This window comes from Myxozyma melibiosi, assembly GCF_037950935.1.
Source record: "Myxozyma melibiosi strain Phaff 52-87 chromosome Unknown BZA70scaffold_1, whole genome shotgun sequence".
Taxonomy (NCBI): domain Eukaryota; kingdom Fungi; phylum Ascomycota; class Lipomycetes; order Lipomycetales; family Lipomycetaceae; genus Myxozyma; species Myxozyma melibiosi.
The window spans coordinates 2,063,875-2,088,896 of record NW_027042915.1 but is presented as its reverse complement, the minus strand read 5'-3'; the positions used below and the strand labels follow the sequence as shown (position 1 = coordinate 2,088,896).

Genomic DNA, 25,022 nt, shown 5'->3' with positions numbered 1-25,022 from the left:
AGAAATACAACAGGATCTGATAACTCTGGCCGATGAAGATGGATCAAGGAGAAGCGGAAACAGCATCAGCAAACACCTCGTCATCATCGTCTTCAGCTGCAGCCGGGGCTGTAGTAACCGGTTTCTTTTCGATGGCTATGTGGTCCTCGAGATATTTTATGAGCACTCTCGGAGCAACAGACTGCAGTATATCGCTGCCTACCATAATGATAGAGTTGTTTTTGAGCATTATGTCGTAATGCAGGGGTTCGTTGCTTAAGAACCTGACACCGGTTATTTTCTCAATCTGCGTGAACCAATTCCTGGGAACCGGGATGTCGCCCGTGCTGGTGATCTGGTCTCTGTAGTCGTCGACTTCGTCGTTGTGGCTGCCGTTTGCTGTGTCGTGGATGAGATCGAGGTCGTCGTCGCCGTCTTGGGCGGTGGAGTCGTCGAGGACGTCGAAAGGTACTAGGCGGTTGGGTTTCGCGGGTTTCCTGGTTTTCTTTTTGGCGCGACCTAGTTTGTCTGGTTTTGGCGCCTGGTGCTTGGGCAGTTTGCGGCCGCCGTTCACTTTGTGGTAGTATTCATCGAGAAGTTCGTCGCAGCCCCTGTAGATCAAGAATATAAGTTTAGAAAGAGTATTAAAAAAGAGGAAACCTTCTCGGTCTTGAAAATGACGGGAATGCATACGTCAGATTTTTGTAGGGCTCCCATCCTATTTCATCATATCCTTCCCATTTGATTTTGAATTCCAGCGTGCCTGTGACCTCATTATATCTGTGGTCTAGGATGGCTTCGACAAAGTACTCCTCTTCGCCGTCAGACATGCTGTAGGACCGCTGCTGCTGAATGCGGACGTGATCTGTCTAAGAAAAGACCCGGTAAGTGTGCTGCTGGTAAGTGTGCAACACAACAGACGCCTCGACTGGATAGGTAGAAGGACGAAGCTAGGAGGTAAACAATTTCTGTGTTGAACGCGCCAAACAGGACGAACAATTGCGTCTAAAAAGATTTGCTTGCACCAGTCTGATATCTGATCACCTAGTTAAAAAGAATATAGAAATAGGTCGCGGGTTTTTTGCTTGCCTGCGTGCCTGTCGCGTTATTGTTGGCAGGAGATGGGTTGATCTAAAAATCGATGCCAGGGTCGCGACGGGGTCGCGACGAGGTGACGCGAAGGAGGCGTGTTATGTAATCATGTGATGAATATTATGTAATAGAAAAGAGCGGAAGTATGGTAAAGAGAGAAGAGCAGTGCTTTGTTATTAGATGATCTTTAGAGGCTATAGAGGATGGTTAAGACAGAGACAAGGACTTGTGCAGATGGGGATGGTGGGGGAGGGGAAGGGAGGAGGGGAGATTAGTAAATGGCGGGAGAAGATTCGCTGGAGGAGGAAGCGAGCGAGGATGAGATCCGAAGCCGAATGCGAGGTGGGTTTATGATAAAGCGAGAGCAGAGTGCGAGACGGAGTCTGAGTGTTAAACAGTCGAGATTATGAGAAATACAATAACAAAACAGACCAAACAACAGAAGAAGGCGGACGAGCAGAGTCCGGCAGGTTTGTGAGTGAATTTAAGGGCTTTGAGGCGGTGAAGAGAAAGAAAGCGAAGAAAGCGCAGAGTTGAGCGGGTTCCTGTTTTGCTATTGTCCCGAGCCCCTCACCTTCCACTTCGCTTCTTCTCCTCCTCTGTTCGGTCTTCGTCCTCTTTTCTTTCCCTTCCTCACCTCCACCGCCCAGCCCGTCCGCTTTTTGTCTCCTCCTGTTCTGTCTTTTATATATATAATTATAACTCATCTATAACAATGTCTACCGGCGAATACATCTCCTTGGCCGACGTCCAGAGCCACAACTCCAAGGAAGACCTCTACATGGTCATCGATGGAAAGGTCTACGACTGCACAAAGTTCATCGACGAGCACCCGTACGTCATCTCTGATATCAGTCGACTGCCGGAAAATTTCCTTTATTTTAACCGCTTGAATTGTTTTCTATAGAGGTGGTGAGGAAGTCCTGCTCGACTGTGGTGGCACTGACGCGACCGATGCATTCGAGGTATGTCTCTCACTCGCTCTTTTTTTGTCCGGCATTCTATCTTTGACTTTTCCTCCTCGCCCACCTTGTTCTTTTACTAGGATCTTTGACTAAAAGGGTGGTATTTGTTGTAGGATGTCGGTCACTCTGATGATGCGCGATCGCTTCTTCCTAACATGCTCGTCGGAGAGCTCGATCCTGCTGTACGATTCTTTACTATCATCTCGCAATCATTGAATCTGTGCCCATCTAACCCAAACTACAGGAGGCTGCCTCGTCGTCAAAGTCCAAGCCCAACACTACTACTGCCAGCTCTTCCGGATCTTCTTCTCCGTACGCCGATCCAGTTTTTTCCCCCGACCCAAAATCTGCCCGAGTCTACTAACATCACCCCTCTTCTGTTATAGCAACTTTGTCACAATCGCCGGTTTCGTGATCATGGCTGTCGCTGGATACATTGCTTACTTGCAGACCGTCGCTGCGAAGTCCGAGTAGGAAGTTTTATCGCTTAATTTACTATAATCACCGCTCCCGTGCGACTGGCGCGTTCAGCCTTGCTCAGTATAGTGTGATCTCTGGCAGCGACGGGAAGGAGCGGATGGGATTTAAGACTATGAATATACGTTAAACATACAGAACAATGAATTGGTAGAAGTAAATCACGTTGGATTGTCATGATGAACGGATCGGGACGCGTTTTTTGGAGAACTGTGGGTTTTTCTCCGCGAGCTTTTTTTTTTATTTTTTTCTCTTCCCCAGTATTTGCTTCACACCTTTGCGCTTTTTTGCTTTCATACGATAGCGTCAGTTGATTTAATGATGTCTGTTACTTTGCTCATTCTGTGTTTTTTACATCCGTTCTCTAATTGACGCGAAGATAGCGCATATCGGTCTACAAACAGTCCCTGATCACATCCTCGCGCTCTGCGGTCTAACAAGTCCGTCTTTGATCTGCGGTTCACGTGCACTGGGCTTTTTCCGGGGCAACTCAGCGGAGGGCGCATTAGTAATAGCAGGCAGGTGTGCGGAGCAAAAGACGCAGACGGGAAAGGAAAGCGAAGACGGGAGAATGTGGGGAAGGAGAGAGTCAGATAGAGAGCCGAGGAGCCGGCGGACGGGGGCCAAGGACACCGATAAGGAACCGCGCGAGCGGACTGACTTCTGGAGTGGTTAATTAATTATTCCTTGCTGACTGAGCACTTAGTCGGCAGATGACAAACGTGACAAATATGTTATGTAATATAATTATATCGAGCGTGGCTGGCAGATCTGAACAATCCCTGCTTCTGTTCTGCCCCAAACTACAGCTGCCCAGCCTTCTTCCTCTGATTCTACCACCTCTTGTTCCGTCTTCACCGCTTTCTCTTCTGCTCATACCCGTTCTCCTGCTTCTGCTGCCACCACCCTTGTCTCTCTCTACCCTGCCTCCCCAATATCGCTCCTACTCTCTCCAGCCTCCTCATACCCGCTGTCTCAGCACTGCCTCTCTTTCTACTATATATCCAGCGCACTCCCTTCCTCATCATGATCTTCTTGCTGTATACTCATTTTTCTGTACATACACACACGCAATGGCCAAACTGGACCTCAACCGCCTGATTCTCTACGCTCTCCGAGCTGCGCAGCTCGTGTTCTCCGTCATCATCCTCGCAGACATAAGTTATCAAGTCCAAGTGCTCCAGCGCGCAGGCAGCACATCCTTCCCCGCCGGCTATGTCGTCACGATGGTTGCCTGCTGTCTCTCTCTTCTCACAATCGGAATCTGTCTCGTCCTGACTACGGCGGGCACTAGCATGTGGAAGATGTTTATCTGGGACATAATCCTTGCCATTCTGTTTGCTGTTGCCTTTGTCGTCACTCTCGAAGAGATCAAGGACTCCATCGATTACTGCACATGGGACCAGTTGAATCCCTTTACCGCAAATGACTGTCCGCGTCTGCGGGCAGCCATGATATTTTCCCTCGTCCTCGCGTACGTCTAATTTCATCCATGCCTCGGATCCATCTAAGATCTCTCACTAACCGTTTTTCATCTATATAGTGGTCTATGGGCGCTCAACGCAGCATACCGAATCATGGTACGGCAAAAAGCTCCCGCACCTCTTCCCCCAAAGGACGTCTAAGCCGTGACATGGTTCCGAGCGTCAGTTTTAATTAGCGGGCTACTCACCTATAGATATTTAACGTTGGAGTTCTTTTCGCTCGCGGTGGTGCTACTTTTTGCTTTGTGATAATTTCTTTCATTTTATGTGGCGCCTTCTTGGTAATGGATTCATTTGCTCTTTTTTTGCTCTCTCATTTCGCTTCGTCTTCTGCTTTCTTTCTCAAAATCTCTTCCACAACCGCAACCTTGTCGGTGAATGATTGCTTCTTGTCAACTCTACATAATACACGCGGTTAAATAAAATTCACTCTGAACTGGCCCAAATTGTAAGAATCACTACTCACCTAGTTCCAACCCTTATATCAGACTGCGCGCGGGGAACCCCAAGCTTATGAATCAGCTCGTGCGCTTTCCCAATCAACGTCATAACCTCGTCCCACGGCCCTTCGACCGTCGTCCCGGCGGAGTGCATCGCGTACTTGAGTCCCGAGCTTCGGATCAGCACCTGCACTTCGGCAATGTACTTTGACACCGATGCGGTTTCTGTTCCCATCTGGTTGTGGGAAAAATAAATGGGTTAGTAGTCTGTTTGGATCAATGCGGATGATGATGGGTATCGGTAGCTGCTCACCGGGATCAAGCAGAAATCAGCGCTGCACTTCAAATCAACACCCATTGTTCTCTGTCAGCTCGTATCTGAATTGAAGAACTATAATTCGTGTCGGTGGACCTGCTTCGATTTGAGACGCGGGTCGGATTCAATTCGATGCAGAACGAGAACTCAAGAGTGTGATGCGAGACCTGTCTATGGGCTGTGCGGCTTCGAATTGACTTTTTCTCCATCTTCATATAATTTACAGTAAACACTTGAAAGTCCCAAAAATACACGAAAAACCCCGGATCAACAAAACAACATATCATACAACAACATCCTCGCCACCGTCTGCGCCCGAATGATACCATCCTTCACTGACCCAGTATCCATCGCCTCTCGCGGCATCATGCTCAACCAACTTCTTCTCAACCACCCACCGCACGATATCCAAAACCTCAGCACCAGTCAATATACAGTGATACCTCCGCCGCAGCTCTCGCTCGGGAACGCCTGGATGCAGCGCGATCGCCATCAAGATCACGTTCACGAACCGCAGAAACACGTCCCCTTTTATCTCCCCGTTCACGTCCACCCACGTCCGACTGCCCGGTCTCACCTTGCCCTCGCTATCGACCGGCACCGGGATCGCGGCTGCAACCCGCGGCAACTCACTGACCGCTGCCGCGCTGCTGCTCCGCAAAACAATGTCGCAATCAAGCTTCTCTCGGTCGATATTTCGCGACGTGTACCCCTCAATCAACGTCCCTGCGTTCACGTTCACGCGCACGAGCTCGACCTGCTCGCGCGAAATCAACTCCAGAATACACACCATCGACCCGTTCGGCGCCAGTCTCGACATCATCATTCCTTTGGACTCTGCAAACACAGACTCGATCTGCCTGTGGAACGCGCACGCCTTCGCCAGCAGGTTCTCGTCCGGCCGCAAGCGCGCCATCGACTGGAATCTTTCCGCAAACATAAAGTTCCGGCCCGGTAGCCGCCGGTCGAGTTCGCGCGCCGCATAGGTTATGCTCCGCTCCTTCTCCATCTCGCCCACGACCTTGGCGCACAGCTCCGCTCCGTAGCTTTCGAGCATCGCCTTGCCCACCGCGGGATTGTACTTTGCCTCGTCTGTAGAGATGATTGACTTGATCAGATGACGGACGTCGTCCGCGAGAGGTGATGCCAACTCTGACGATTCTGAGATACTCTCTCCAGCACCATCGTCACCGTCGTCACAAGGGCATGAAAACGCAGCGTTGACGAGGGCATCCTCAGTCCTAACAGACGACACAAACGTATACATATCGTCAAGCCACGAATGCCGCTCCTCTTCACGAACAAACACAAACTCCTGACCGACATTCGTCTTCTTCAAATCCGTAAACGCACTCACGCTCTCGTCGTCGTCCACAACCTCGATATCGTTCTCCCGCCAGTACTTGACCAGCATCGGCACATCCACATTCTCGAAATCAAGCCCGGGAAATTTGTCTGCCTCGTAGGCGTCGCAAAATACGCGCTCCCACCGATCGGCAATCTTGTTCACTCGCGCTGCACTGCCGAATTCTTTCCGCCGCTTCGACCATACCGCGGCACAGATCTCGACTGAGTACTCCTCTCTCAGCGCATGCGTAACCTTATCCCAGTGTATACTGCGCATCGATCCCCCGTAGAGAGAGCGAATGACGATGATTGTCCTGAATATCTCGTCGAGCTGGGTCTCATTAAGACGATTCGCGAGCCGACTGTTTCGAGTGATCCCTGAAAAGTGTACATCATGTTAGTAAATCAGCGGCGCAGAAAAAGACGCTATAATAGCAGGCACTACATACGTTTAGCCTCATCTCCTGATCCAGACCGTCTGACCCTCTTCCCAGCGCGCTTGAGAGCGTGCTCAGCCAACTCATCACCTAGCTGTCTCTTTTGCCGGCTCTTTGGTGTACCGCCAGACTCGCTCGGCTTGGCCGCAATCGCAAGCGGATGCGCCGCCAGATCGCTCAAAACGCGTGGTTGCTGAACCTTCCTTGGTGCACTCTTTGGTAGTATCGCGTCAGTGCTGTCGCCAGGTAGAATGGGGACCGCTATGGGTCTCTTTGGTCTTCCTCTTCTCGCTCGAGGCATGACCGTCGATGGTTCTCCATCCTCGCCAACCGCGAGCGAGCCTGTACCTATACCACCTTCGGCCTGGCGTTGTCGCATCCGCTTCTTGAGACGCTCCGAAGCTGCCTTCTTCTGTGCTGCATTAAGCTTGGCCGTTGCAAGTGCTTTTTCCGCTCGTCTCTGTACCGCATTTTGTGCTTTCAAAGCATTCACCGGCGTCACTTGATAGAATGAGAAATCGTCTGAGATCACCGTGCGGTCTCCTGGCTTATACTTAAACCTGCTCTCAATCCGCTCTGTAGCTTGTTCCTTCATCTTTTGCACCTCTGGAGAATCAAGATCAAGATGAGGTAGTGCCAGGATCGTGATATTATCGTTCATCCCTCGAGAATCCACGACAGACACCAAGAAGCGTCTAATAAGCTGCTTTTCCACCAGCGCATTTTCGTCTCGCGTCACCGTCTTGCGATCAAGCGTACCCTGCGAGAAGTCGTCACGACTGTCGCGAAGCTTGCGGGTAAGAGCGTTTCCACCTATTATCGCACCGCCGTTCTCGTTGATCAGCTGCATGATATAGTTTTGCCGCGCTGCCGCACCAATCGATGTCTTTACTACCGCTATCGATGGCGAGTCTTCAACAGGTTTGCGACGCAGTTTCTTAGCGTCTTTGTCGGCTGGCCTGGGTGTATTGGCTACAGCCGCGGGTGTAGCTTCAGCCGCTGGTGCTGTAACGCTTGGACTTTGATCGACATTCTTACCCGCATTTTCAGGAATCGTGACTCCAGTTGAAGCGCCTTCTGCTGTCGGAGTCTCAACAGTCACAGCTTCACGACTAACCACCGGTGTGCTAGGCAGTGAGGGCGTCAGTTGAGAGTCTTTTCTGGGCCGTCCTCTCTTCCTTTTCACAGGCTGTTCTGCCAGTGGATTTGATTGTGCGCTGGAAGATGAAGCCTCTACCGCGCCAGCGTGCTCTTGGGTGCTATCGACGGTATGGTTTTGAGCAACTGAGGAAGGTGCGCCGTCAGTAACAGGGAGTTTGCGCGGTCGACCTAGCTTCCGTTCAGATTTGATAGTGTCGCCTTCTTGTCGCTTCTTCTTTGCCGACCGATCTGCCGCAACTGCAAACTGTTAGAAATGTCAACATCATAGCAAAATAACAAGCGACTTACTGGCTCCGTTTTCAACGAATATTGGCCTTTGATATCTCTTTGCGCTGTAGCTCAGCTTAAGGAGCTGCTCTCGGCTGCGATAGACCGAACTCGTTTCGATCGCCGGGAACTGGCCCCATAGCAAATCCGGGTTTTGTCCGACAAATTTGTAGTAGGATGCCATAGTGAAATACCTGAAAAACGATATCCTAGCGGAGTTATCAGTCGCCCTTACGAGACCATAATGTCCAATGCCTCGGGGCTGACCGCTTTTGGATACCTGGTCTCCTGCCTGCGTGCTGCATCGATCAAGCACGGCAGTCAAAGGACGTCGGAAATGGTCGCCTGTGATTTCGCGAGTTATCTCCATTATCGGCTTACCCGCAGACCCGCTTTCGACGGCAGCGTCGTAGATCTGATTCTCGAGGGGGAAGTGACGGCCGAATGTGGGGTAGTCTGTCGCGTTGCCTTGAGCTTCTTCGATATTGTCCCCTTCACTGACCTCGAATCGCTCAACGACCGAATTCTCTTGTGCCTCGGAATCAGAGACGTCGTCCATGTCGTCGTCGTTCCTGTCGATCGTAGAGGTATCAACAGGTTCCTCTTTGATCTCAGCATCGTAATCCTTAATCAGTTGTATACAAAAGTATTTTCTGTTTGAGTCTCCAAAAGCTCGAACGACTGTCACGCGACGAATGTATCCATGATTCTCAAGAACGAGGATACATCCGTCGAATAGCCGTCTCGTGGGCGCTCCAGAGCTCAGTTTCTACATTCAATCTTGGTTAGTATTAAAGCTGACCGCTCAAAATACATAACAACATACCAGCTCTATGCGTAGATCTGTACGCTGTCGAATGCCGTTTTTGGCAGCTTTGAGTTTTTCCATGATCTCTCTTTTGACTTCCGCGGTATCAATAGCTTTGCGCAAGTCTGGCAGACCGCCAAAATCCTGTACTTCGGTTCCTTCACGATAAAATCTGGTATTGATCAGCATAGCAGTTCTACCGCCTGCCTTGCTCGAGAGCACCATGGGGATCTTCTTGACGAGGCCTAGGTTGACTAGGGACGCGATTCGACTGAATAAAGACCGCGGATCCTGTTTTGTGATCTTTGCGGCTTCGATGTTTGTTAGGCCTGCCTCTCGTTTTCTGGTGATTGCGCAGAGAAGGATAAATGGATGTAGTCCGATCTGTAGGATGTATATATTGTCAGTATAGCGCCATGGGAGATTCAAAAACAGAGGATATGCTTACAATTCCGTCTTCCTTTGATGCGCCCGTCAAGGTTCGCCACAGAAGATCTTCAGATACACGAACGCATAGTCTAGTGCCGTACTTTTCCAGCAGCGTTGGAAGTTCTGACAAGTCTTCCGACGCGGGATCAAGGTATGTCTGCAGACAATAAAACAGTGTCAGTTTCTCGCCAGCCAACTCAACATCTCCTTGTGAATTTTTCAAGAAATCTTCGTACCGTCTCGCCGTCTTCGTCTTCGCTCTTGACACCAACAGATAGCTCATCGGCTCGACTTTGTAGCCATCTCCAGATCGTACTCTTCAGCGCGTCGTCAAGCGGATCAACTTTTTCTCTCGCAAATTCCCATAATCGTTCAATAGCAGATCCTAATTTTCAAAAAAACGCAGTCAAGTTAGTCATTGGAGATTGACTGCAAGCTGTGGGGTAAGAACTCGCGCACCTTCGATGCCGTCGAGCGCGACCTGCTCAATCACGTAGGAGACGATTTCATCGGCAGTCGACATTGCTCGGCAGTTACGACATATGCAAGATTCGGCGCGGTCGTTTCAGCCAGCTGTTATACAGGCCGATTGTTTTTCACTCAATGGGGGGGTGGTTTGTTTATATATTTCAAATCGAATATTGAACACAGTGTAGATACGAGCGCGCGGCTGGGTTGAATTTGAGTTGGGAGAAATTGGCGAGGTCTTTCAAAGAACCACTCCCAAATCTTTGTGCTTCTCACCATCATTCTTGCAATCCAACGCGAATCAGACAGCTCTGCGATCCGTCCACGACACTGAAAAATCTCACAATATATTCACTTGAATTTGAAAAATCAGTAATCAGGAACGATGGCGACCGAATCACAGCCGAGTCAACCGGTTACAACCGAGGCCGCAATTAAGGCGCTGACTGGAGCTGCTCAAGACGCAGTGGTAAGATTCGATGACTCGACCTTTGTACAGAAGCGAAACGTGGATCGGCTGGATAGAATTACTAACTGTGCCGGAAATCACAATAGGACTCGGACGACTATATCACATACTCAACATTGCTTGACATATACCTGGAAGACCCCGAGCGATACAGCGAGTCAGATCGAGTCAAAATTCTGCAGGCACTGGAAGACATTCTTCGCAAAAATGTGAGTTTTTGAATACTCGAGTAAACCACAGGTCAGCATGCTAACGATGAATATCTAGGAAACGCTACTCTCCTATGTGGCTTGGGATCTTCCCGTACTACTACTGCCGTACCTTGCCTCGGACGATCCTTTCGATCAGGTAGCTGCTGCTAAGCACCCTACCCCGCGCAAGTCGACGCTTCGATTATTCAACCTCATTGCCGAGAAAGGCAACGCAAAGGAACTCTTCTTGAAGGCAATTGAGGCGCTTTCTACTCTTACCGTCGATTTTTCGCCTGACGCTACTCCGGAGAAGAACCTCGACAGTGAGAAGTTGTTTGTACTGAAGTTTTATGCGCTTTTTGAGGTGATCATCTCAGGTGAGCTTGTACTGTACATTAAACACCCAAAAGAGAAGTCAGAAGCTAACTGCTGGTTATAGTCACTCGGCGGATCACCACCCAATACCCATCCCGATTCCTCACTGCCTCCTCTACCGCTTTGCTCTCATTTTTCTCGTCACATGTCGACGAGCTAAGCGATCAGTCACTGCCCGTGCTTTTGCGCAGACTATACCTATTTTCCCGAGATTACGTTCCACCACCTTCAAAGTCTCCGGTTGATAGCGAGGAGGAAGCGCTCCAGCGACGAATGCTGCAAAGCTATGTCACGCATATGGTTGAGATCATGCTCCGTAACCGCAGCGTGGACTGGAGCCGGCGTTACTTTGCGGCAATCAAGCCTGGTCTTGAGGTCATACCGGTCAAGGAGCGCGAACGACCAGTTACGTTCGAAGGAGCAGTGTCTGCGAGTATAACCGAGATGCTCGAGCGATTTATGCAGCTGACTCTGTCGTACGATATCGAGCCCGTGGAGTTCCAAGCCACTATCCTTCAGGAACCTCCAGAGCTTGAGCCCGAGAACGAAGACGAGATCGATCCCAGTTTCCCTGCTGCGCCGACCTCTAACGAGTCGATTCCGTACTCTGCTGAAGGATGCCTGCTTCTGTTGGCCGAGCACCTGATCTCCGAGCCGAGCATGAAGATCAACTTTACGTTCCCTGAGATTATCCAGATAACTAAACGCTTCGTTCTTCGCGAAGAGGGAGGCACGCCGGGAGCTGCAGTCTGCGACGCTATCGGATTTTTCGGATGGCGGTTCCTGAGACAGGTCACCAGAGAGCAGATCGAAGCTGTGAGCACCGAGGATTTCAATGGATATCTTCAGGTCCTGACCTCTTTGTCAGCGACATCACCTCATCCGCCAGTGCGATATCTGTTCCATACTCTGGTTGTTCACCTGCTGTCGCGAGCCGAGCCTGAGAGAGCATATGGATATATCATCGACACTCTGCAGTTCTGTCCCTTTGAAAATGTGCGCGGTGCTTTTGTCCTGGTGCTGAAAGAGTTTCTCTACGTGCCTTCTAACACCGAAAAGCCAACAAGCGACGACAAGGTGGTATACGACGAGGCCAAACGAGAGCAAGTTGAGGAGCTGATCCAGACGTGCGTGAGTGATATCGAAAACAGCCCCGGCCTGTTACTAGACGAGAAGTTCCCAACCCTGCTCGCATGGGTGAACAACTTCCTCCCGATAATCGGCGGCAGCAAGAGTCTTTTAGAAGACATTCTTCCACGACTCAAAAAGCTGATAGAGCAAGACAAGGCCGCGGCGAAGAAGGACTCAGACGTAGACGAGACCGACGAACGGACAGTGCGGGCCGGGATCCTGAGCTCGGGACTCGAGCTCTTGACGAGTGGCGAGCTTGGAATTTCAGACAAGTTGTCGGCGCTGGCTGTGTCGGACTCGGAAAAGACGCCTGTGCCGACGGGGACTACGACGCCTACTGGGGGAAAGTAAAATATTGCTGGTTCTATGCAGGCGCTACTTAGAAGAGACCTAGGGAGTTGTACACGCTGTCTTTTGATTATTGTTAATTGTTAAATCTGTTTGAGCTTGTTTTTGGATAAGTTTCTATTTATTTTTCTAGCGACTACGAATAATAAGGCGTTTCTACGTACTTTGTACTCTGACACCCTTGTTGCCTCGCAGGTGGCCAATATAATAACAACAACCATCAGCAAAACAATGAGCATATAGAGAATAGAGACCACATTTGGATAATGAAAGCACAGGCTCTTTATCTGCAGCACAGGTCTGCGCGGCCAGGAGGAGTGGCCCTTGTTTGGGAGAGTAGATGTAGGTGTGTGGCCTTGTGAGGCAGCGGCTCGTTCAGGTTATGAGTGATGACGTAGCAACCCTGACGCGCGCAACCATCCTCACCAGCTTCCACTCCTTCACAGCGCCGGCTACTGAACAACAGGGCTATCACCGTCCTTGTGTTTTTAGAAAGATAGGCTGTGACGGAAGAAAAAAATAAGCATGGCAGACTGTTCACTTAGTCGTTCTCTTACAAGGAGTGCGGCCGTGGTGGGTGACTGAGTGATGCCATGTGGCAGTGTGAGATTCAACAAGGACCTGATCATCATCCCTCCTTATCAAGATGGAGACAACGATCCACGGTGACTATATATCCACGACATTTTCCTGTTTGACAATGCCTTACCTTTTGTTTTCTACCTCTTTGGACTGATCTTCTTGCCGACACCTGGACTCTGATAATACCGCTTGCACGCAATGGCTTCTGACGCAACGACACCGGCGACTGGGGGTGACTCGGTCACCCAGAACCTGAACCTCTACTTCCGCTCCGCAGATATGGGATACGTGATAGTATGCAGTGCGATGGTATTTCTCATGGTTCCCGGCCTCGGATTTCTGTACTCTGGCCTCGCTCGCCGCAAGTCCGCACTCTCGATGATTTGGGTCTGTTTGGCTGGCTCGTGTGTGGCCCTTGTTCAGTGGTTTTTCTGGGGCTACTCGCTTGCCTTCTCGCCGACTGCGTCTAACGCGTTCATTGGCGACCTTCACGCCATCGGTCTGCGCAACGTCCTTGCTGCCGCTTCGGTCGGGACGACTTTGATTCCCGAGTTGCTGTTCGCAATGTACCAGGGCTTGTTCTGCGCCGTCACCGTCGCGATCATCATGGGTGCAGTCACCGAGCGCGGCCGTCTTCTCCCGGCGATTGTGTTTTCTTTCGTTTGGTCGACAATCGTCTACTGCCCGATCGCGTACTGGATCTGGAACCCGAACGGCTGGGCAAACAAGTGGGGAGTCTTTGACTACGCCGGCGGCGGCCCTGTCGAGATCGGCTCCGGTCTCGCGGGTCTCGCGTACTCGCTCGTCCTCGGCCGTCGCTCGGAGAAACTCCTGGTCAACTTCCGCCCGCACAACGTCTCGCTCGTGTCGCTCGGCACCGCTCTGCTCTGGTTCGGATGGCTCGGATTTAACGGCGGCTCGTCCTTCGGCGCCAACCTGCGCGCCATCTACGCGTGCTGGAACTCGATCCTGACCGCCGCCTTTGCCGCGCTCTCGTGGTGTCTGATGGACTACCGGCTCGAGAAGAAATGGTCGACCGTCGCGCTTTGCTCGGGTATCATCTCGGGCCTGGTCGCAGCCACGCCTGCCTCGGGCTTGATCCCCTTGTGGGCCTCGGTCGCGCTCGGCGTGTTCTCCGGCATCGCATGCAACCTGTCCACCGAGCTCAAGTTTGTCTTCAAGATCGACGACGCGCTCGACATCTTCGCCGAGCACGGCGTCGCGGGCATCATCGGCCTTCTCTGGTGCGGTTTCTTCGCGACCGACTACGTCATCGGCCTCGACGGCGTCAACCTCCGCGCCACGGGCGCAGGACTCAACGGCAACTGGAGCGCGCTGTACAAGCAGCTCGCCTACGTGTGCGCCTGCTCGGGCTACGTCTTTGCAATGACCTGCCTGATCTGCTTCGTGCTCGACCACATCCCGGGCCTTAAGTTGCGCGCGGACGAGAACGCCGAGCTGCTCGGCATGGACGAGGACCAGATCGGCGAGTTTGCGTACGACTACGTCGAAGTCCGCCGCGACTTCCTCGCGTGGTCGTCGCCGCAGGTGGTCGAGAGCTCGGAGGAGTATGCCGAGAGCAGTAAGCACCGGGATGATAGCATCGAGAAGGATCAGAAAGAGGCGGCTTCTAGCGCGCAGTCTTTTGTCGTCTCGGATGGTGCTGAGCAGTGATTTTTTTGTTGTTTTCTTTTGCTAGTTTTTTGATGTTTTCTTTTGCTTGTTTTTTGTTTTTTGATTTTTGATTTTACTTTGGGTGTTTTTGGTGATTTTTCTTTTGTGCTTTTTTTCTGTTTTTTTCTCTTTTTGTGAATATTCTATATTGTTTTGTTTGTTTGCGTACATGATCTAGTTAATAAAAGTGAATAAAACCCATGTGCAAAGACGGGCAGCAAAACCTGGTACTCCAAGAACAAAAATGACACTCTGCAACCTTACAAAAACCGAGCTTTTTTTCTTTAATGGCTCCAGACTCTCGACTGGAATTCATGGACATGAGACTTAGAAAGTAAACAAACCGCCTCTCTTCTTGCCCAGCGGATACACCACCAGCGTCGAGACAAACAGTCCAACGACGATACCGATACTGACTTGGATCATGCTGAACCCGACAGACCACATACTGGCGGTCGAGTCAGCGCTTGTCGTGGTCGCGGTCGCGGTCGCGGAGATTGTGAGCGTGGTGTAGGACGTGAGCGTGGTGCTCGCGTAGACGTAGGTCGAGGTGATTGTCGTCTCGGTCACGTTCGCGTCCGAGACAATCATATCCGCGACCGCGATTCCGGAGATCAACGAGCCCTGGGACGCGAGACCGGAGGGGACTTGCACGAAGATGGCGGGTAGCATGGCTGCGAACGCGAGACCGTGGCCGAGGCGCGAGTAGAGGTTTCCTGTGATTCCGATAACGAGCGCGCCGATGGCGGACGCGAGCTCGGATGAGTTTTTGAAGTGCAGGTTGGAGAAGTAGGAGACCACGTAGCCGCAGCCGGAGATCAGGACCATGATTGGGATCTGCCGGTAGTGTGCCTGGTTGACGAGGGCGAGGCCGATCGTGAACAGAGGCACAAAGATGAAGCGGAACCAGGGTGAGAGACTGGTGGTGCACTCTGTCCGCGATGTCGCGTTATGATCCATCCATCCGTAGACTGCTGCGCCGAGAGTGATTCCGAATCCCAAAAATACTGTTTGTTTAAATAGAAACTGTTAGCATATGCACCAAAGACTTAGAAAGAAAAAGTACACGTACGTGAGTAGATAATTGCATAAAACATGCGAACAGCGCCGGCAACGATGTTCTTCGACTGCAGCTCCAGAGCGCCGCAGAGAATGATATAACCCGGCAAGATCAGAGCTAGCGCACCCTGCGTGACGGCCGCGAAGCAAAAAAGATTGACGTCGTCGATTGAACCAAACGCACGGCCTAAGAAACTGACGACGATGGCGGCGGAGATTTCAAAGACGTTCGAGTACAGATCTGAGCGCGGCGCGACGACGAGTTGCAGGAAACCGACGATACAGCCCAAGACGAAGGCGATCGGCATGTCGATCCAGCGACCGCTGAAGGCAAACGGGGCCACCATCGCAGAAGAGAATCCAAAGATGAGAACGCAAAGGTATCTGTGGTACAGGTTCTTGGCCTTCATGACCTCATCGAGGCGCTGCATTGCCTCCTCCACGCCAATGATATCGTGAACGACTTCCTTGTAAATCAGATGCGTGAGGTGCAGTCTTCCCAAGTCCACGCCCTGAGTGACGCGCACGAGCTGCATCTCGGAAGTATGCGTGGAGACATCACCGAACGAGACAATCATGCAACCGGGGATGTAAAGAAACTGGCCATCAATCTCAAGTACTCGCGAGGTCATCTTCATGTATTCTTCCAGTCTGTGCGTAGGCGCGCCGTAGAGCATGAGAGCGCGGCAAAGCTTGAGGATAAACCGCTGTCGCTGCAAAACTTCAGCAATATGCACAGTAATGCGGATCTGATCCTCGAGACGCTGCTTGTGTTTCCTGCTTGCTCTGACGCGCGACGACAGATGGGGGCCGTGGAGATGGCCTTGGCTAGACGAATGATGGAGGGACGGACGACCTTCTTCTTTGTCTTTTTTGGACGAGCCTACTCCCATGAGACCGGCAAGGGAGGAGGTAGACGCGTTGGCGGACCTGCTGTACCATTTACGCGTCGGGGTGGTGCGTCCGGAAGGAGGAGTGGAAGGGTGGGAGTTTATGGTGGTGTCGAGGGAGACGCGCGAGGAGTTGGCGCCCGGGTCGTGGTTGTTGTAGAGACGGAGAAGAGAGGAGAGAATACCATTTTTGACGTGCGAAGGAGGCGGGACGTACTCGTCGTGCTCGACGGGGGTGACCTGGCCTGACTGCAGGTCGTTGAGATCGTTTTCGACCATGAAGCCCTCGCCGGGGGTAGTTTCCATAGAACTCAGGTTTCCGGTATGAGCGTGCACGAGCTGGCGCGCGGTTTCGGTGAGCTCGTCATTGTCGAGGGCGAGGCTGCGGTTGACTTTCTCGAGGTCGATGGTCTGGCCTGCGTCATCGCGCGCGATGGGCGATGGTGGCTCGATGCGGATCTGCGTGACGTTGTTGTTGTTGTTGTTGTCGTCGTCGTGTCCGGATTTCTCGCGGACGGGGGAGGTAGAGCGGGAGTTTGGAGCCGAGCGGGAGCCGGACTGGGCGATAGCGTAGCGCAGTTTGCGGTAGGTGTCGTCGTCGAGCTCGACGCCGGAGGAAGAAGGTTTTTCATCTTCGTCTTCTTCGACGAGGACGTCGTGGGTGGAGAGAGAGCCCATGGTGGGGACGACGAGACTGCTGGTGGATTCGTTCGGGGTGTACTCCGGGGAGCCGAAGGTGATTGCAGCGGTTCTGACGCGTTCGGCGGAGGAAGTGCGCGGAGGCATGCCAGGTCGGCGAAGGGTTGATGGATCAGAGGCATCGTCGTTGGGATAGTGGACTTCGTTTGGGTTGTTGTCGACGGGGAAACGGACGCGGAGGTTCGGGGAGCGCAGAGGACCGGGGGAGACGCCGCGCTCGCGGGAGTGAGAGCGGGAGCGAGGGGCGAGGGAGGAGCGGAGAGGGAGAGGAGGAGGACGAGTGCGGGCGCGCGCGCGCTCTGCGGGCGGCGTGGAGATGGCGGAGGAGGGCGGCGAGGGAGTTTCAGCGGAGGAGGGCGGACCGTCTGCCATGGCTGTGAAGAGAGGAGGAGGGAAGAGGAGGAGGGAGAAGAAAGATGAGGAAGAGGAAGAGGAGGTAGAAGAAGAGGAGGAGGAGGTAAAAGAGGGTCCAGGTACCTGATGTCAATAAACCTCGAGATCATTCTCAGCGAGCGACGGTTTGACCACCGCCGCAGGAAAAAACCTTAAACGGTTGGCGACCGGCCGTTAAGAGAGCCGAAGAGGGAGAACCTAAAGAGGAAATAGAATAGGAAGAGAAGATGATATAAAGAGAATAATAGAATAAGAGAATATATGCTGGTATTCACTACTAATATCTACTACTCCTCTACTACTCCCTTCACTATCTTCCCATCTAATCTCAACTCTACGGCTTAGCTGCAGTAGCTGCATTACCGGCGCATTGCCCTCAAGCCAAGTACGTCATCCTCCACCGGCCTTGTTTCAGCCTAAAAGATCTTCCCCGACCCTCCGACTCAACGCTCGTCCAGAATGCAATCGTAATTTCTATTTATGCCGCTCAAACCGCTCAGAATAGACGTAAATGTAAACTAGAAACAAAACACAATAAAAGCAAAGAAAACAACTGCATTTCTGCCTTCTTACTCCTCATGTTGCCTCAGCTGTTGCCTCCACCGCCTCGCTGCTGCTGCTCGCGGTCAGACCCCAGGCCTCTCTCACGTCCTCATACTCAACCTCGGGCAGCTCCACCAACACCTTCCCCCGTTCCTTCCTCCCCTCGTCCTTCGTAGCCAGCCTCGACACCCCGACCTTCCAGAAATTGAGATCCGCGTGCACCGGCTTCTTCAGCTCCTCAATCGTGATCGGAATCATCGGCTGACGCGTCGGAAGCTTCTCTGCCACATTCGCCCCGCTCCCGCCCCCGACCGCCGGCGACGCCTTCGAGCCTGCGACAACCTTGTACTCGTCAAACGCAACGTTGTAGGGCGCCGGACTTGGCGTTCTCTTGTCGCCCGACAGACTCGCGGTCTTCCTATGCCCTTTCTTCTTCCCTTGCTGCTGCTGCTGCTTGTTGCTCCCAGGGCTCTCCGCACCGCTGCTGCCGACTCCGTAGAACGAAGCAGGCGAGCCCATTCTCGCCGGAGAGGCTGTCGCAGAGTACTGCATCGCATCCGGCGTATGCGTCGCCGCCGGCACATACCAGTAATTACCGTCCTGGTCTTGCATGTACGGCTGAGTCTGGGGATAGTACTGCATCGGATGTCCACCATAATACGTCTGCTGCTGCTGCTGTTGTTGCTGTTGCTGCTGCTGGGCGTTTTGGTACATTGCCACCTGTATTTTCTGCTGCTGCTGCGCAATGTACATGCTCGTCGCCAACAATTCCTGCTGCTTAGCATGAAGCGCGGCGTACACCTGAGGATCTGTCGTCGCCTCGTCCGTGTACGCGACTGGCGTGCCAGGACCAGTGTAGACAGCAGCCGTAGGCGACAGCCCATCAAACTGCTGCTGCCGCTGCGGAGAGTAGTGACGGTATGACTGGTTTCCGGTTTTCGCGCCCACAGCCGGTCCTGTGCCGTTCACACCAGGAGGGAATGGCGTCCGCGGTGGCCGCTGGTATCCGTCCTGCGACCGCCCGTTGTTGCGTTTCTGAAAGCCTGGAGACGCTGAGAATGAGACACCTTCGTTCTTCTGCTGCTGCTGCTGTTGCTGCTGCTGTTGCTGCTCGGAGTCGACTTGGATAGGAGGCGGACGATGGCGCGGGACAAAGGCCGGAGCCACGGGATTCGTAGATGACATGACTGCTTCCTGATGCGATGTGTTTTGAAATGCCGACCCAAATATGATATGACCGAGAGGAGTATGATACAATCAAGCGAGAAATATGATTAAACTGAAATGCGCCAAAATAAAGAGATATGAAAAGAAATAGGAGCTACAAATGAGATGCAAGAAGACAAGACAGATTGAGAATGGAAGAAGGATTGTACAGTACAGAAACAAACAGACCAGAACAAAAACAAACAAACAAGATCAAAGAAATAGAAGAAAGAAAGAGAGAAAGGAAACAAAAGAGAGAAATAAGAGGAAGACGAAGACAGAGACCGAGAACAAGGAAGAAAAGGCGCAGGGGTAATTTGCCCCCCACCGCTCGGACCGCCTCCGTCAAAGTCATGTGACCACGTCAGATCAGATCTGGTTCTTGTATTTCTTTGCATCTGTTCACTTATTCTCAGTTCTTATCAAATGTGTTTGTTGTTTATTGTTTTCTGTTTGTAAAGAAATAACTGTATAATCTGTTAAATCTGTGTAGACTCAGTTCTTGCGCGAACCGAATCTGCTGCCAGTTTTGCGGAGTCTGCGACGGTCTTGCAAGCATTAACAAGACTATATTGCAGTTGACATAACAAAACATCAGCTGTAATCTTCTCTAATACTTCTCAACACCTTCTCTATCTACTATTCTCTCAACAGATTATTCTCAAACAGTTAACCAAATCAGAATACACTCATTACCTAATCCATCTTCACCACTGACACATCCACTAAGCCGCACCTCGATTTTTTTTTCTCCCAACTATTTTCACCAGCTCTTCCTGCCAATACCTGATCCACCACATCCAACAACCACGCTTCCTCACAAACGACACGGGCCAAAAGATGTCGAAAGTCAACACGCTTGTCGTTGACGCCGGTCCGCTTATTATAAACGGCTACTCCGCCTTCGCGAGCCTTGCTGATGAATTCCTTACCACTCCGTCCGTGTACAACGAAATCCGAGACGAGCGCGCGAGGCAGAACTTGTTGCTTTGGGGAGATCGTCTGGTTGTTCGCCAGCCGAACGCAAAGTATTTACAGATTGGTGAGCTCTTCGTTCAATATAAGTTGGTCAACGTCTTGCAACAACGCACTAACAACCACAAACAGTCTCTGATTTCGCCCGCAAAACCGGCGACTACGCAGTTCTGAGCTCGACAGATTTGCAAATCATCGCGCTCACCTACGAGTTAGAATGCGAGAAGAACGGCGGCGATTGGCGGCTTCGGTCGCGACCGGGTCAACAGGCGACCAACGGGGCAAGCACACAGTCTAACTCCGCCGAGCAGCAAGTTGAGCAGACTGCCCAATCTCTTGAGAATCTGAAGGTTGAGGATGAGAGTAATGGAGCTGCTGCTGCTACTGATAGTGAAACCAAAGAGGCTGAGCCAGTGGATGATGGGTGGAACACTATTTCACGGAAAACCCGCAACACTAAGAAGAAACAGCACAAAAACTACCTGCCGCAAAAGGAGTTTGCTGGCGCTTCACCATTCAAAGCTGTGCCTGAACCAGTAGTCGAAGAAGTCCGCGTTCCCAGCGCTCAATCAGAGGCGGTCGAACACACTCCAGACACCGACCCTGCCGACGCCGACGCCGACGCCGACATTCGCCCGGAAGACGCTGTCGACGCTGACGAGCACGACAGTTTTAGTGAAGACGAAGACGACGACGGCGAGGGCTGGATCACACCCGAAACCCTGCATCACCAGCAAGTCCTCGACGGGACCGTCGACGCTGCCGCGCCAGGATCCACCGAACCGACCGTGCTGAAAGTCGGCATGGCCTCGGGCGATTTCGCAATGCAGAACGTTGCTCTCCAGATCGGCTTGAACGTCATCAACCCGCAGTCCGGATATCAGATCAAGAAAATCAGAAGCTGGATGCTGCGCTGCCACGCCTGCTTCTTCCTCACGCCTCCGCCGACCGGCGACAAGCCGCGTCAATTCTGTCCTCGCTGCGGCGGCGCGACGTTGCTGCGCTGCACTGTGACTACATCTGCCGAGACGGGTAAGGTGCAGGTTCACTTGAAGCGGAATTTCCAGTGGTCGCACAGAGGAAATAGATATAGCATACCGACTCCTCAAAGCAAGCAAAACCGACGAACAGGAGGCGAGGGGGCAGAAGAAATCCTGCTGAGGTGAGATTATGAGATTTCGATTTCACGATAGTTTAAGAAATCATTTGGCTAACTTTTGAATATAGGGAGGATCAAAAAGAATATCTAAAGGCAGTCAAGAACGACGCCTGGCAAAAGCGACATAACCAAAAGATGCTAGACGAGTGGATCGGCGGAGCGAGCGATACTCTTGGCTCGCCGTTCGCCAGCGGGTCATACAAGCGTGACAACACCACGAAATCGGGCGTTAAAGTGGGGAAGAGTAGGTACGTGAACGAGAGACGGAGGAAGTGAGCATGTGCTGTGTAGTTTAGGATGGCTCTTTTGTATGCCGGGTTGGTAGATAGAATGGTTTAATAGTACGTCATAACGGGCCCTTGAGACTTGCTTTCCACGAATCTATATATCGCGTAATGGTGTTTTGTAGCCTGATGAAATTCCTATTTGCAAATACTAGTGCATAAATACAAGATCCAATATCCATCTGCCTCGCGACACAAGTCACAACTCATGCCACCAAGTTCTCGAATCCTTCTCTGATCTTGCAATACATTCAGAGAAAAGACAAGCCTGATTCTTTGTGTATATTTTTGACTCCCAACTCATCTGCCGTCTTGATATCGTACAACGCCTCGATGGCTTTCAAAAACTGCCTCCGTGTTTAATATTTCATCTCCGCTAGAGTATTCAAACCGTCGTTAGCACAAACCCACCCAAACCACTAAATAAAAGAAGCAATACAGAGTAAGCTACATACCCTGCTGAGTGAGCAAAAGACCAAATCTCTTCTTCAAAGTAACTCGCTGCCGCGAGTACTTGTCATCGGGCGAAAACCGGGCCGGGTGCGCGGACTTGGTGATCAGCCCGGTCGCGGTCGTCTTCTTCAGTGTGTACTGACGCTTGCCGTCAGATCCGGTGGTGTACATGAGATGCATGGCGGGTTCTCTATGGGCTTTTGGAGGTGGTTGCTGTGTCTGGTTGATCAGGTTTAAAAAAGAAAAATTTATTTTTCTGATGGGTTTGGGAGGTGGAAGATACAACACCCTCGAGCTTACAGGACTACATTGAAACCTTACTGACCGCCATAGTTAACTGGAATCTACAGTTTTATGACTAGAAAATAGCATAGATTATTTTAGCATCACCGCTCAGCACAGCTTCGGATTCCCGTACTTCTTAGCATACATCCCAAGCGCCTTGATCAAGAAATAGAACTTGTAGTTCGGATACTCAATCATGCAGCTCCGGTTGAACACGCCCTCGATACCTTCCTGCAGCCACTCTCCGTTCGCCTTCTGCCGACTCATGAGCAGCTTGATGCCGCGAGTAATGACCTCCACGTCTGGGTAGTCTGCTAGCATTAGCGCGATGCAGGCCCATGCGGTGTTTACAACTTGGGTTTGTTCGTGGGAGACGTAGGTCACGGTTTCGCAGGACTGTGTAGAAAAAAAAGTCAGTACTGTGCTGTCGATATCGAGCTCTATAGATTGTGGACATACCCGATAGCTCTCACCCCAGCCACCATCCTCCTCCTGCCTCTTGGCCAGAAAGTGACATCCCTTGCGGATCCACTCGCTGTTTTCGTAATTCTCGCCCTGGTACGATAACGCCTCGATGGCAAACATCCCCGCGTAAGTATAGCAGATTCCCCATGATCCGTACCAGCCGCCGTTAGAGTCTTGCTCAGACTTGATGAACTTCACGGCGTCGTCGATTGCTTGGACTACTTCGGCGTGTCGGTAGTCTGAGTGGTCTCTGAAATACGACAGGCCAATGACGACGGAGTCTGAGCATTCGACATACGGGTACTCGACCATGATGTTTCCAAACACCTCGGCCGGATTGATCCACTCAAGAATTGGTGGCCCCCTGATTTGTTCGTATGACGAGAAACTTCCAAACGAGAATGAACCTCGGTTTTGCAGGCTGAGCAGCACGTCAACGGCCGGGTATATCTTTTCATCAGGTATCCCTGCTTCGATATACGGTAGGTTCTGGACCATCAGCACAGCTTTCATGGCCTCGGACGTGCAGTCGCTGACGGTATACCCCTGGTCTTTTGTCGAGAACGGCCAGCATCCAAGTCTCGGATCGCGATACGATCCCGGCGAGCAATTCTCCGTGAACTGTGAGTTCTTGAGAAACTTGTGACCCTTCTTGACTGTCTCTTGGAACTCGGGAAGCTCCGCCGCTCCGATTGTGCACATCGTCTGCAGGGCGAAACTGGTGTCCCACGCCTGTACTCCGTTCGTGCCCATCATCAGCATGCCGTCGGAACTCATAACCATGAAATCGGTCGTCCGATCGAGGTGTCGTTTGAATGCAACAGAGTCTGGCCCTTCCTCAGCAAACATTACCAGTGCGTTCAACGCAAAGCTGACGGGTCCGACACTGAGGTACTTCGTATCTGTGTTCTCCTTGCGAATGAGATTCACTACGGTCTCGCGGCACTTGCGTTTCAGCCAGTTTGGTCGTAGATAGTTTTGCGCCAACACGATAGCCGAGTTCATCACGTTCAGTACTGTGGTATGCGGGTAGTAGACATCAATTGGCGAGACGGTCGTGCGATGCTTCGCAAAGTCAATGTCCTTGTATGGGCACGTGTATAGCTCTTCCCGCAAGGACGTCAAGAGCGGGTCGAGGGTGGCCTTGAGTCGCTCGGAATAGATGTACCCCATGGGCAAGTAAACCTGTCTGGTGTGAATCCACCATTTGCTGGGGTGAGCAGGAAACCAATCAGGAAGCAGCCTGCATGTAGTCATAGTGAGCAACTGAGTTCTATATACTACTGAATTTCAAAAACACATACCAAGCATCAGGAGGAATAGGATTAATGCCTTCATATTCGTACAAGTTGAGAGCCGCGAGCCACAGCTTGGCCCATTGAGGCGCTCCCACGGTGCCGCCCATCTTGTGAAGCGTCTTGCGCGCCAGCGCAGTCACCGGATGATCAGGCTCGACACCGAGCAACCGCAGAACGACGTAATTGACCGACGTTCCAAAAACCGTGCTCTTGTCTTCGGAGTGGAGTCCCCATCCGCCATCGACAGGGTGTGCGGTGTTGGTCAGGTATCGGATGACCTCGATTCTCCATGGCTCGGGGAAAGGCGTCTTGGTGTAGTAATGCACTGCGACCATGCCTATGAGCAAAAACATCGGCCCTCCGTATCTACATGCCCAGAATCCTTCGTCTAGCTGTAGTTCTTTGAAGAATCTCAAGCCATTGAGTGCGGCATCGTATGCATTCTCGGCGCGGGGAAGCTCGGGCAGATCCTGATATGTTTCAATAGTCAGCCCAGTATCAGCTTGTAGGGGAGTCAGCTCATACATACATTATCCAGTCCCAGAAGATACTTCTCATAAGTTCTCTGGGGCCTTCGCTTGAGTTCTTCTTTATCGGAGTCCGCGTCTAGATATCTCCACTGCAGCCGTCCGACCGTGTCTGTGTCTAATCTCCAGTTCTCTCGCTCGGTTCGAGGAAGACCAAGTCTTTCCGAGAGGAGAGGAGATATTCTGGTTGGCCGCGACATGCTATTGTTTTGAATTGAATCTCCGAGGAAGAAATTTTGTGTGCGGAGAACACTGGAGCAGGGCGGAGGAGGGGAGAGGGAGAAGCGTGGACGGGGCGCGACTGGACGTTTAGCTACGGCGAGGCTTGCATGTGAGCGAGGACGGT

At 51.8% G+C, this 25,022-nt stretch overlaps 12 protein-coding genes across 12 annotated transcripts; 5 read left to right on the top strand and 7 right to left on the bottom strand.

Annotated features, from left to right (window-relative positions):
• Positions 1 to 43: 43 nt before the first annotated feature.
• Positions 44 to 809, bottom strand: BZA70DRAFT_287202 (uncharacterized protein; the record flags this gene model as incomplete). Its single annotated transcript, XM_064913933.1, has 2 exons — positions 44 to 590; positions 673 to 809. The coding sequence occupies 2 exons, from the start codon at positions 807 to 809 to the stop codon at positions 44 to 46; spliced, it is 684 nt and encodes a 227-aa protein (XP_064770896.1).
• A 977-nt stretch (positions 810 to 1,786) lies between these two features.
• On the top strand, positions 1,787 to 2,510 carry BZA70DRAFT_287201 (cytochrome b5; the record flags this gene model as incomplete). Its single annotated transcript, XM_064913932.1, has 5 exons — positions 1,787 to 1,905; positions 1,979 to 2,036; positions 2,150 to 2,218; positions 2,281 to 2,348; positions 2,423 to 2,510. The coding sequence occupies 5 exons, from the start codon at positions 1,787 to 1,789 to the stop codon at positions 2,508 to 2,510; spliced, it is 402 nt and encodes a 133-aa protein (XP_064770895.1).
• Positions 2,511 to 3,586: 1,076 nt separating this feature from the next.
• BZA70DRAFT_287200 (uncharacterized protein) lies at positions 3,587 to 4,138 on the top strand (the record flags this gene model as incomplete). The annotated part of the gene is made up of 2 exons (XM_064913931.1): positions 3,587 to 3,987; positions 4,057 to 4,138. 2 exons carry the CDS (start codon positions 3,587 to 3,589, stop codon positions 4,136 to 4,138), a joined length of 483 nt encoding a protein of 160 aa, XP_064770894.1.
• A 15-nt stretch (positions 4,139 to 4,153) lies between these two features.
• On the bottom strand, positions 4,154 to 4,915 carry BZA70DRAFT_28170 (YkoF-like protein). The gene is made up of 3 exons (XM_064913151.1): positions 4,751 to 4,915; positions 4,464 to 4,672; positions 4,154 to 4,395 (listed from the first exon to the last, which is right to left on the bottom strand). The coding sequence occupies exons 1-3, from the start codon at positions 4,793 to 4,795 to the stop codon at positions 4,311 to 4,313; spliced, it is 339 nt and encodes a 112-aa protein (XP_064770893.1). The 5' UTR covers positions 4,796 to 4,915; the 3' UTR covers positions 4,154 to 4,310.
• BZA70DRAFT_28173 (uncharacterized protein) lies at positions 4,855 to 9,874 on the bottom strand. Its single transcript, XM_064913152.1, has 7 exons — positions 9,662 to 9,874; positions 9,439 to 9,587; positions 9,222 to 9,359; positions 8,792 to 9,157; positions 7,987 to 8,734; positions 6,550 to 7,935; positions 4,855 to 6,478 (listed from the first exon to the last, which is right to left on the bottom strand). The coding sequence occupies exons 1-7, from the start codon at positions 9,723 to 9,725 to the stop codon at positions 5,037 to 5,039; spliced, it is 4,293 nt and encodes a 1,430-aa protein (XP_064770892.1). The 5' UTR covers positions 9,726 to 9,874; the 3' UTR covers positions 4,855 to 5,036.
• Positions 9,875 to 9,881: 7 nt separating this feature from the next.
• BZA70DRAFT_308658 (YAP-binding/ALF4/Glomulin) lies at positions 9,882 to 12,555 on the top strand. The gene is made up of 4 exons (XM_064914861.1): positions 9,882 to 10,139; positions 10,226 to 10,348; positions 10,407 to 10,707; positions 10,770 to 12,555. Exons 1-4 carry the CDS (start codon positions 10,056 to 10,058, stop codon positions 12,185 to 12,187), a joined length of 1,926 nt encoding a protein of 641 aa, XP_064770891.1. The 5' UTR covers positions 9,882 to 10,055; the 3' UTR covers positions 12,188 to 12,555.
• A 54-nt stretch (positions 12,556 to 12,609) lies between these two features.
• BZA70DRAFT_244311 (ammonium transporter AmtB-like domain-containing protein) lies at positions 12,610 to 14,550 on the top strand. The gene has a single exon (XM_064910606.1). It carries the CDS (start codon positions 12,965 to 12,967, stop codon positions 14,438 to 14,440), a length of 1,476 nt encoding a protein of 491 aa, XP_064770890.1. The 5' UTR covers positions 12,610 to 12,964; the 3' UTR covers positions 14,441 to 14,550.
• BZA70DRAFT_253775 (uncharacterized protein) lies at positions 14,551 to 17,562 on the bottom strand. The gene is made up of 2 exons (XM_064910743.1): positions 15,513 to 17,562; positions 14,551 to 15,447 (listed from the first exon to the last, which is right to left on the bottom strand). Exons 1-2 carry the CDS (start codon positions 17,458 to 17,460, stop codon positions 14,768 to 14,770), a joined length of 2,628 nt encoding a protein of 875 aa, XP_064770889.1. The 5' UTR covers positions 17,461 to 17,562; the 3' UTR covers positions 14,551 to 14,767.
• Positions 17,563 to 17,649: 87 nt separating this feature from the next.
• BZA70DRAFT_272367 (uncharacterized protein) lies at positions 17,650 to 19,522 on the bottom strand. Its single transcript, XM_064911637.1, has one exon. It carries the CDS (start codon positions 19,207 to 19,209, stop codon positions 18,058 to 18,060), a length of 1,152 nt encoding a protein of 383 aa, XP_064770888.1. The 5' UTR covers positions 19,210 to 19,522; the 3' UTR covers positions 17,650 to 18,057.
• Positions 19,523 to 19,996: 474 nt separating this feature from the next.
• Positions 19,997 to 21,742, top strand: BZA70DRAFT_272365 (Nin one binding Zn-ribbon like-domain-containing protein). Its single transcript, XM_064911636.1, has 3 exons — positions 19,997 to 20,272; positions 20,338 to 21,367; positions 21,433 to 21,742. Exons 1-3 carry the CDS (start codon positions 20,071 to 20,073, stop codon positions 21,638 to 21,640), a joined length of 1,440 nt encoding a protein of 479 aa, XP_064770887.1. The 5' UTR covers positions 19,997 to 20,070; the 3' UTR covers positions 21,641 to 21,742.
• Positions 21,743 to 22,325, bottom strand: BZA70DRAFT_272361 (H/ACA ribonucleoprotein complex, subunit Nop10). Its single transcript, XM_064911635.1, has one exon. The coding sequence runs from the start codon at positions 22,279 to 22,281 to the stop codon at positions 22,096 to 22,098; it is 186 nt and encodes a 61-aa protein (XP_064770886.1). The 5' UTR covers positions 22,282 to 22,325; the 3' UTR covers positions 21,743 to 22,095.
• Positions 22,326 to 22,459: 134 nt separating this feature from the next.
• Positions 22,460 to 24,977, bottom strand: BZA70DRAFT_253765 (terpenoid cyclases/protein prenyltransferase alpha-alpha toroid). The gene is made up of 4 exons (XM_064910742.1): positions 24,679 to 24,977; positions 24,156 to 24,619; positions 22,846 to 24,094; positions 22,460 to 22,782 (listed from the first exon to the last, which is right to left on the bottom strand). Exons 1-4 carry the CDS (start codon positions 24,874 to 24,876, stop codon positions 22,495 to 22,497), a joined length of 2,199 nt encoding a protein of 732 aa, XP_064770885.1. The 5' UTR covers positions 24,877 to 24,977; the 3' UTR covers positions 22,460 to 22,494.
• Between the last annotated feature and the right edge of the window lie 45 nt (positions 24,978 to 25,022).

Coding starts and splice junctions, on each gene's coding strand:
- BZA70DRAFT_253765 (XM_064910742.1), bottom strand. CDS start 24,876: ATGTCGCGGCCAACCAGAATATCTCCTCTCCTCTCGGAAAGACTTGGT. Junction 24,620..24,678: donor ATCTTCTGGGACTGGATAAT/GTATGTATGAGC, acceptor GAAACATATCAG/GATCTGCCCGAGCTTCCCCG. Junction 24,095..24,155: donor CCTATTCCTCCTGATGCTTG/GTATGTGTTTTT, acceptor GACTACATGCAG/GCTGCTTCCTGATTGGTTTC.
- BZA70DRAFT_272361 (XM_064911635.1), bottom strand. CDS start 22,281: ATGCATCTCATGTACACCACCGGATCTGACGGCAAGCGTCAGTACACA.
- BZA70DRAFT_28173 (XM_064913152.1), bottom strand. CDS start 9,725: ATGTCGACTGCCGATGAAATCGTCTCCTACGTGATTGAGCAGGTCGCG. Junction 9,360..9,438: donor AAGACGAAGACGGCGAGACG/GTACGAAGATTT, acceptor TATTGTCTGCAG/ACATACCTTGATCCCGCGTC. Junction 7,936..7,986: donor ATTCGTTGAAAACGGAGCCA/GTAAGTCGCTTG, acceptor AACAGTTTGCAG/TTGCGGCAGATCGGTCGGCA.
- BZA70DRAFT_272365 (XM_064911636.1), top strand. CDS start 20,071: ATGTCGAAAGTCAACACGCTTGTCGTTGACGCCGGTCCGCTTATTATA. Junction 20,273..20,337: donor CGCAAAGTATTTACAGATTG/GTGAGCTCTTCG, acceptor AACCACAAACAG/TCTCTGATTTCGCCCGCAAA. Junction 21,368..21,432: donor GCAGAAGAAATCCTGCTGAG/GTGAGATTATGA, acceptor TTTTGAATATAG/GGAGGATCAAAAAGAATATC.
- BZA70DRAFT_28170 (XM_064913151.1), bottom strand. CDS start 4,795: ATGGGTGTTGATTTGAAGTGCAGCGCTGATTTCTGCTTGATCCCG. Junction 4,673..4,750: donor CTGATTTCTGCTTGATCCCG/GTGAGCAGCTAC, acceptor TCCCACAACCAG/ATGGGAACAGAAACCGCATC. Junction 4,396..4,463: donor GATATAAGGGTTGGAACTAG/GTGAGTAGTGAT, acceptor TGTATTATGTAG/AGTTGACAAGAAGCAATCAT.
- BZA70DRAFT_253775 (XM_064910743.1), bottom strand. CDS start 17,460: ATGGCAGACGGTCCGCCCTCCTCCGCTGAAACTCCCTCGCCGCCCTCC. Junction 15,448..15,512: donor TTATGCAATTATCTACTCAC/GTACGTGTACTT, acceptor TTAAACAAACAG/TATTTTTGGGATTCGGAATC.
- BZA70DRAFT_244311 (XM_064910606.1), top strand. CDS start 12,965: ATGGCTTCTGACGCAACGACACCGGCGACTGGGGGTGACTCGGTCACC.
- BZA70DRAFT_272367 (XM_064911637.1), bottom strand. CDS start 19,209: ATGTCATCTACGAATCCCGTGGCTCCGGCCTTTGTCCCGCGCCATCGT.
- BZA70DRAFT_308658 (XM_064914861.1), top strand. CDS start 10,056: ATGGCGACCGAATCACAGCCGAGTCAACCGGTTACAACCGAGGCCGCA. Junction 10,349..10,406: donor AAGACATTCTTCGCAAAAAT/GTGAGTTTTTGA, acceptor ATGAATATCTAG/GAAACGCTACTCTCCTATGT. Junction 10,708..10,769: donor TTTTGAGGTGATCATCTCAG/GTGAGCTTGTAC, acceptor TGCTGGTTATAG/TCACTCGGCGGATCACCACC.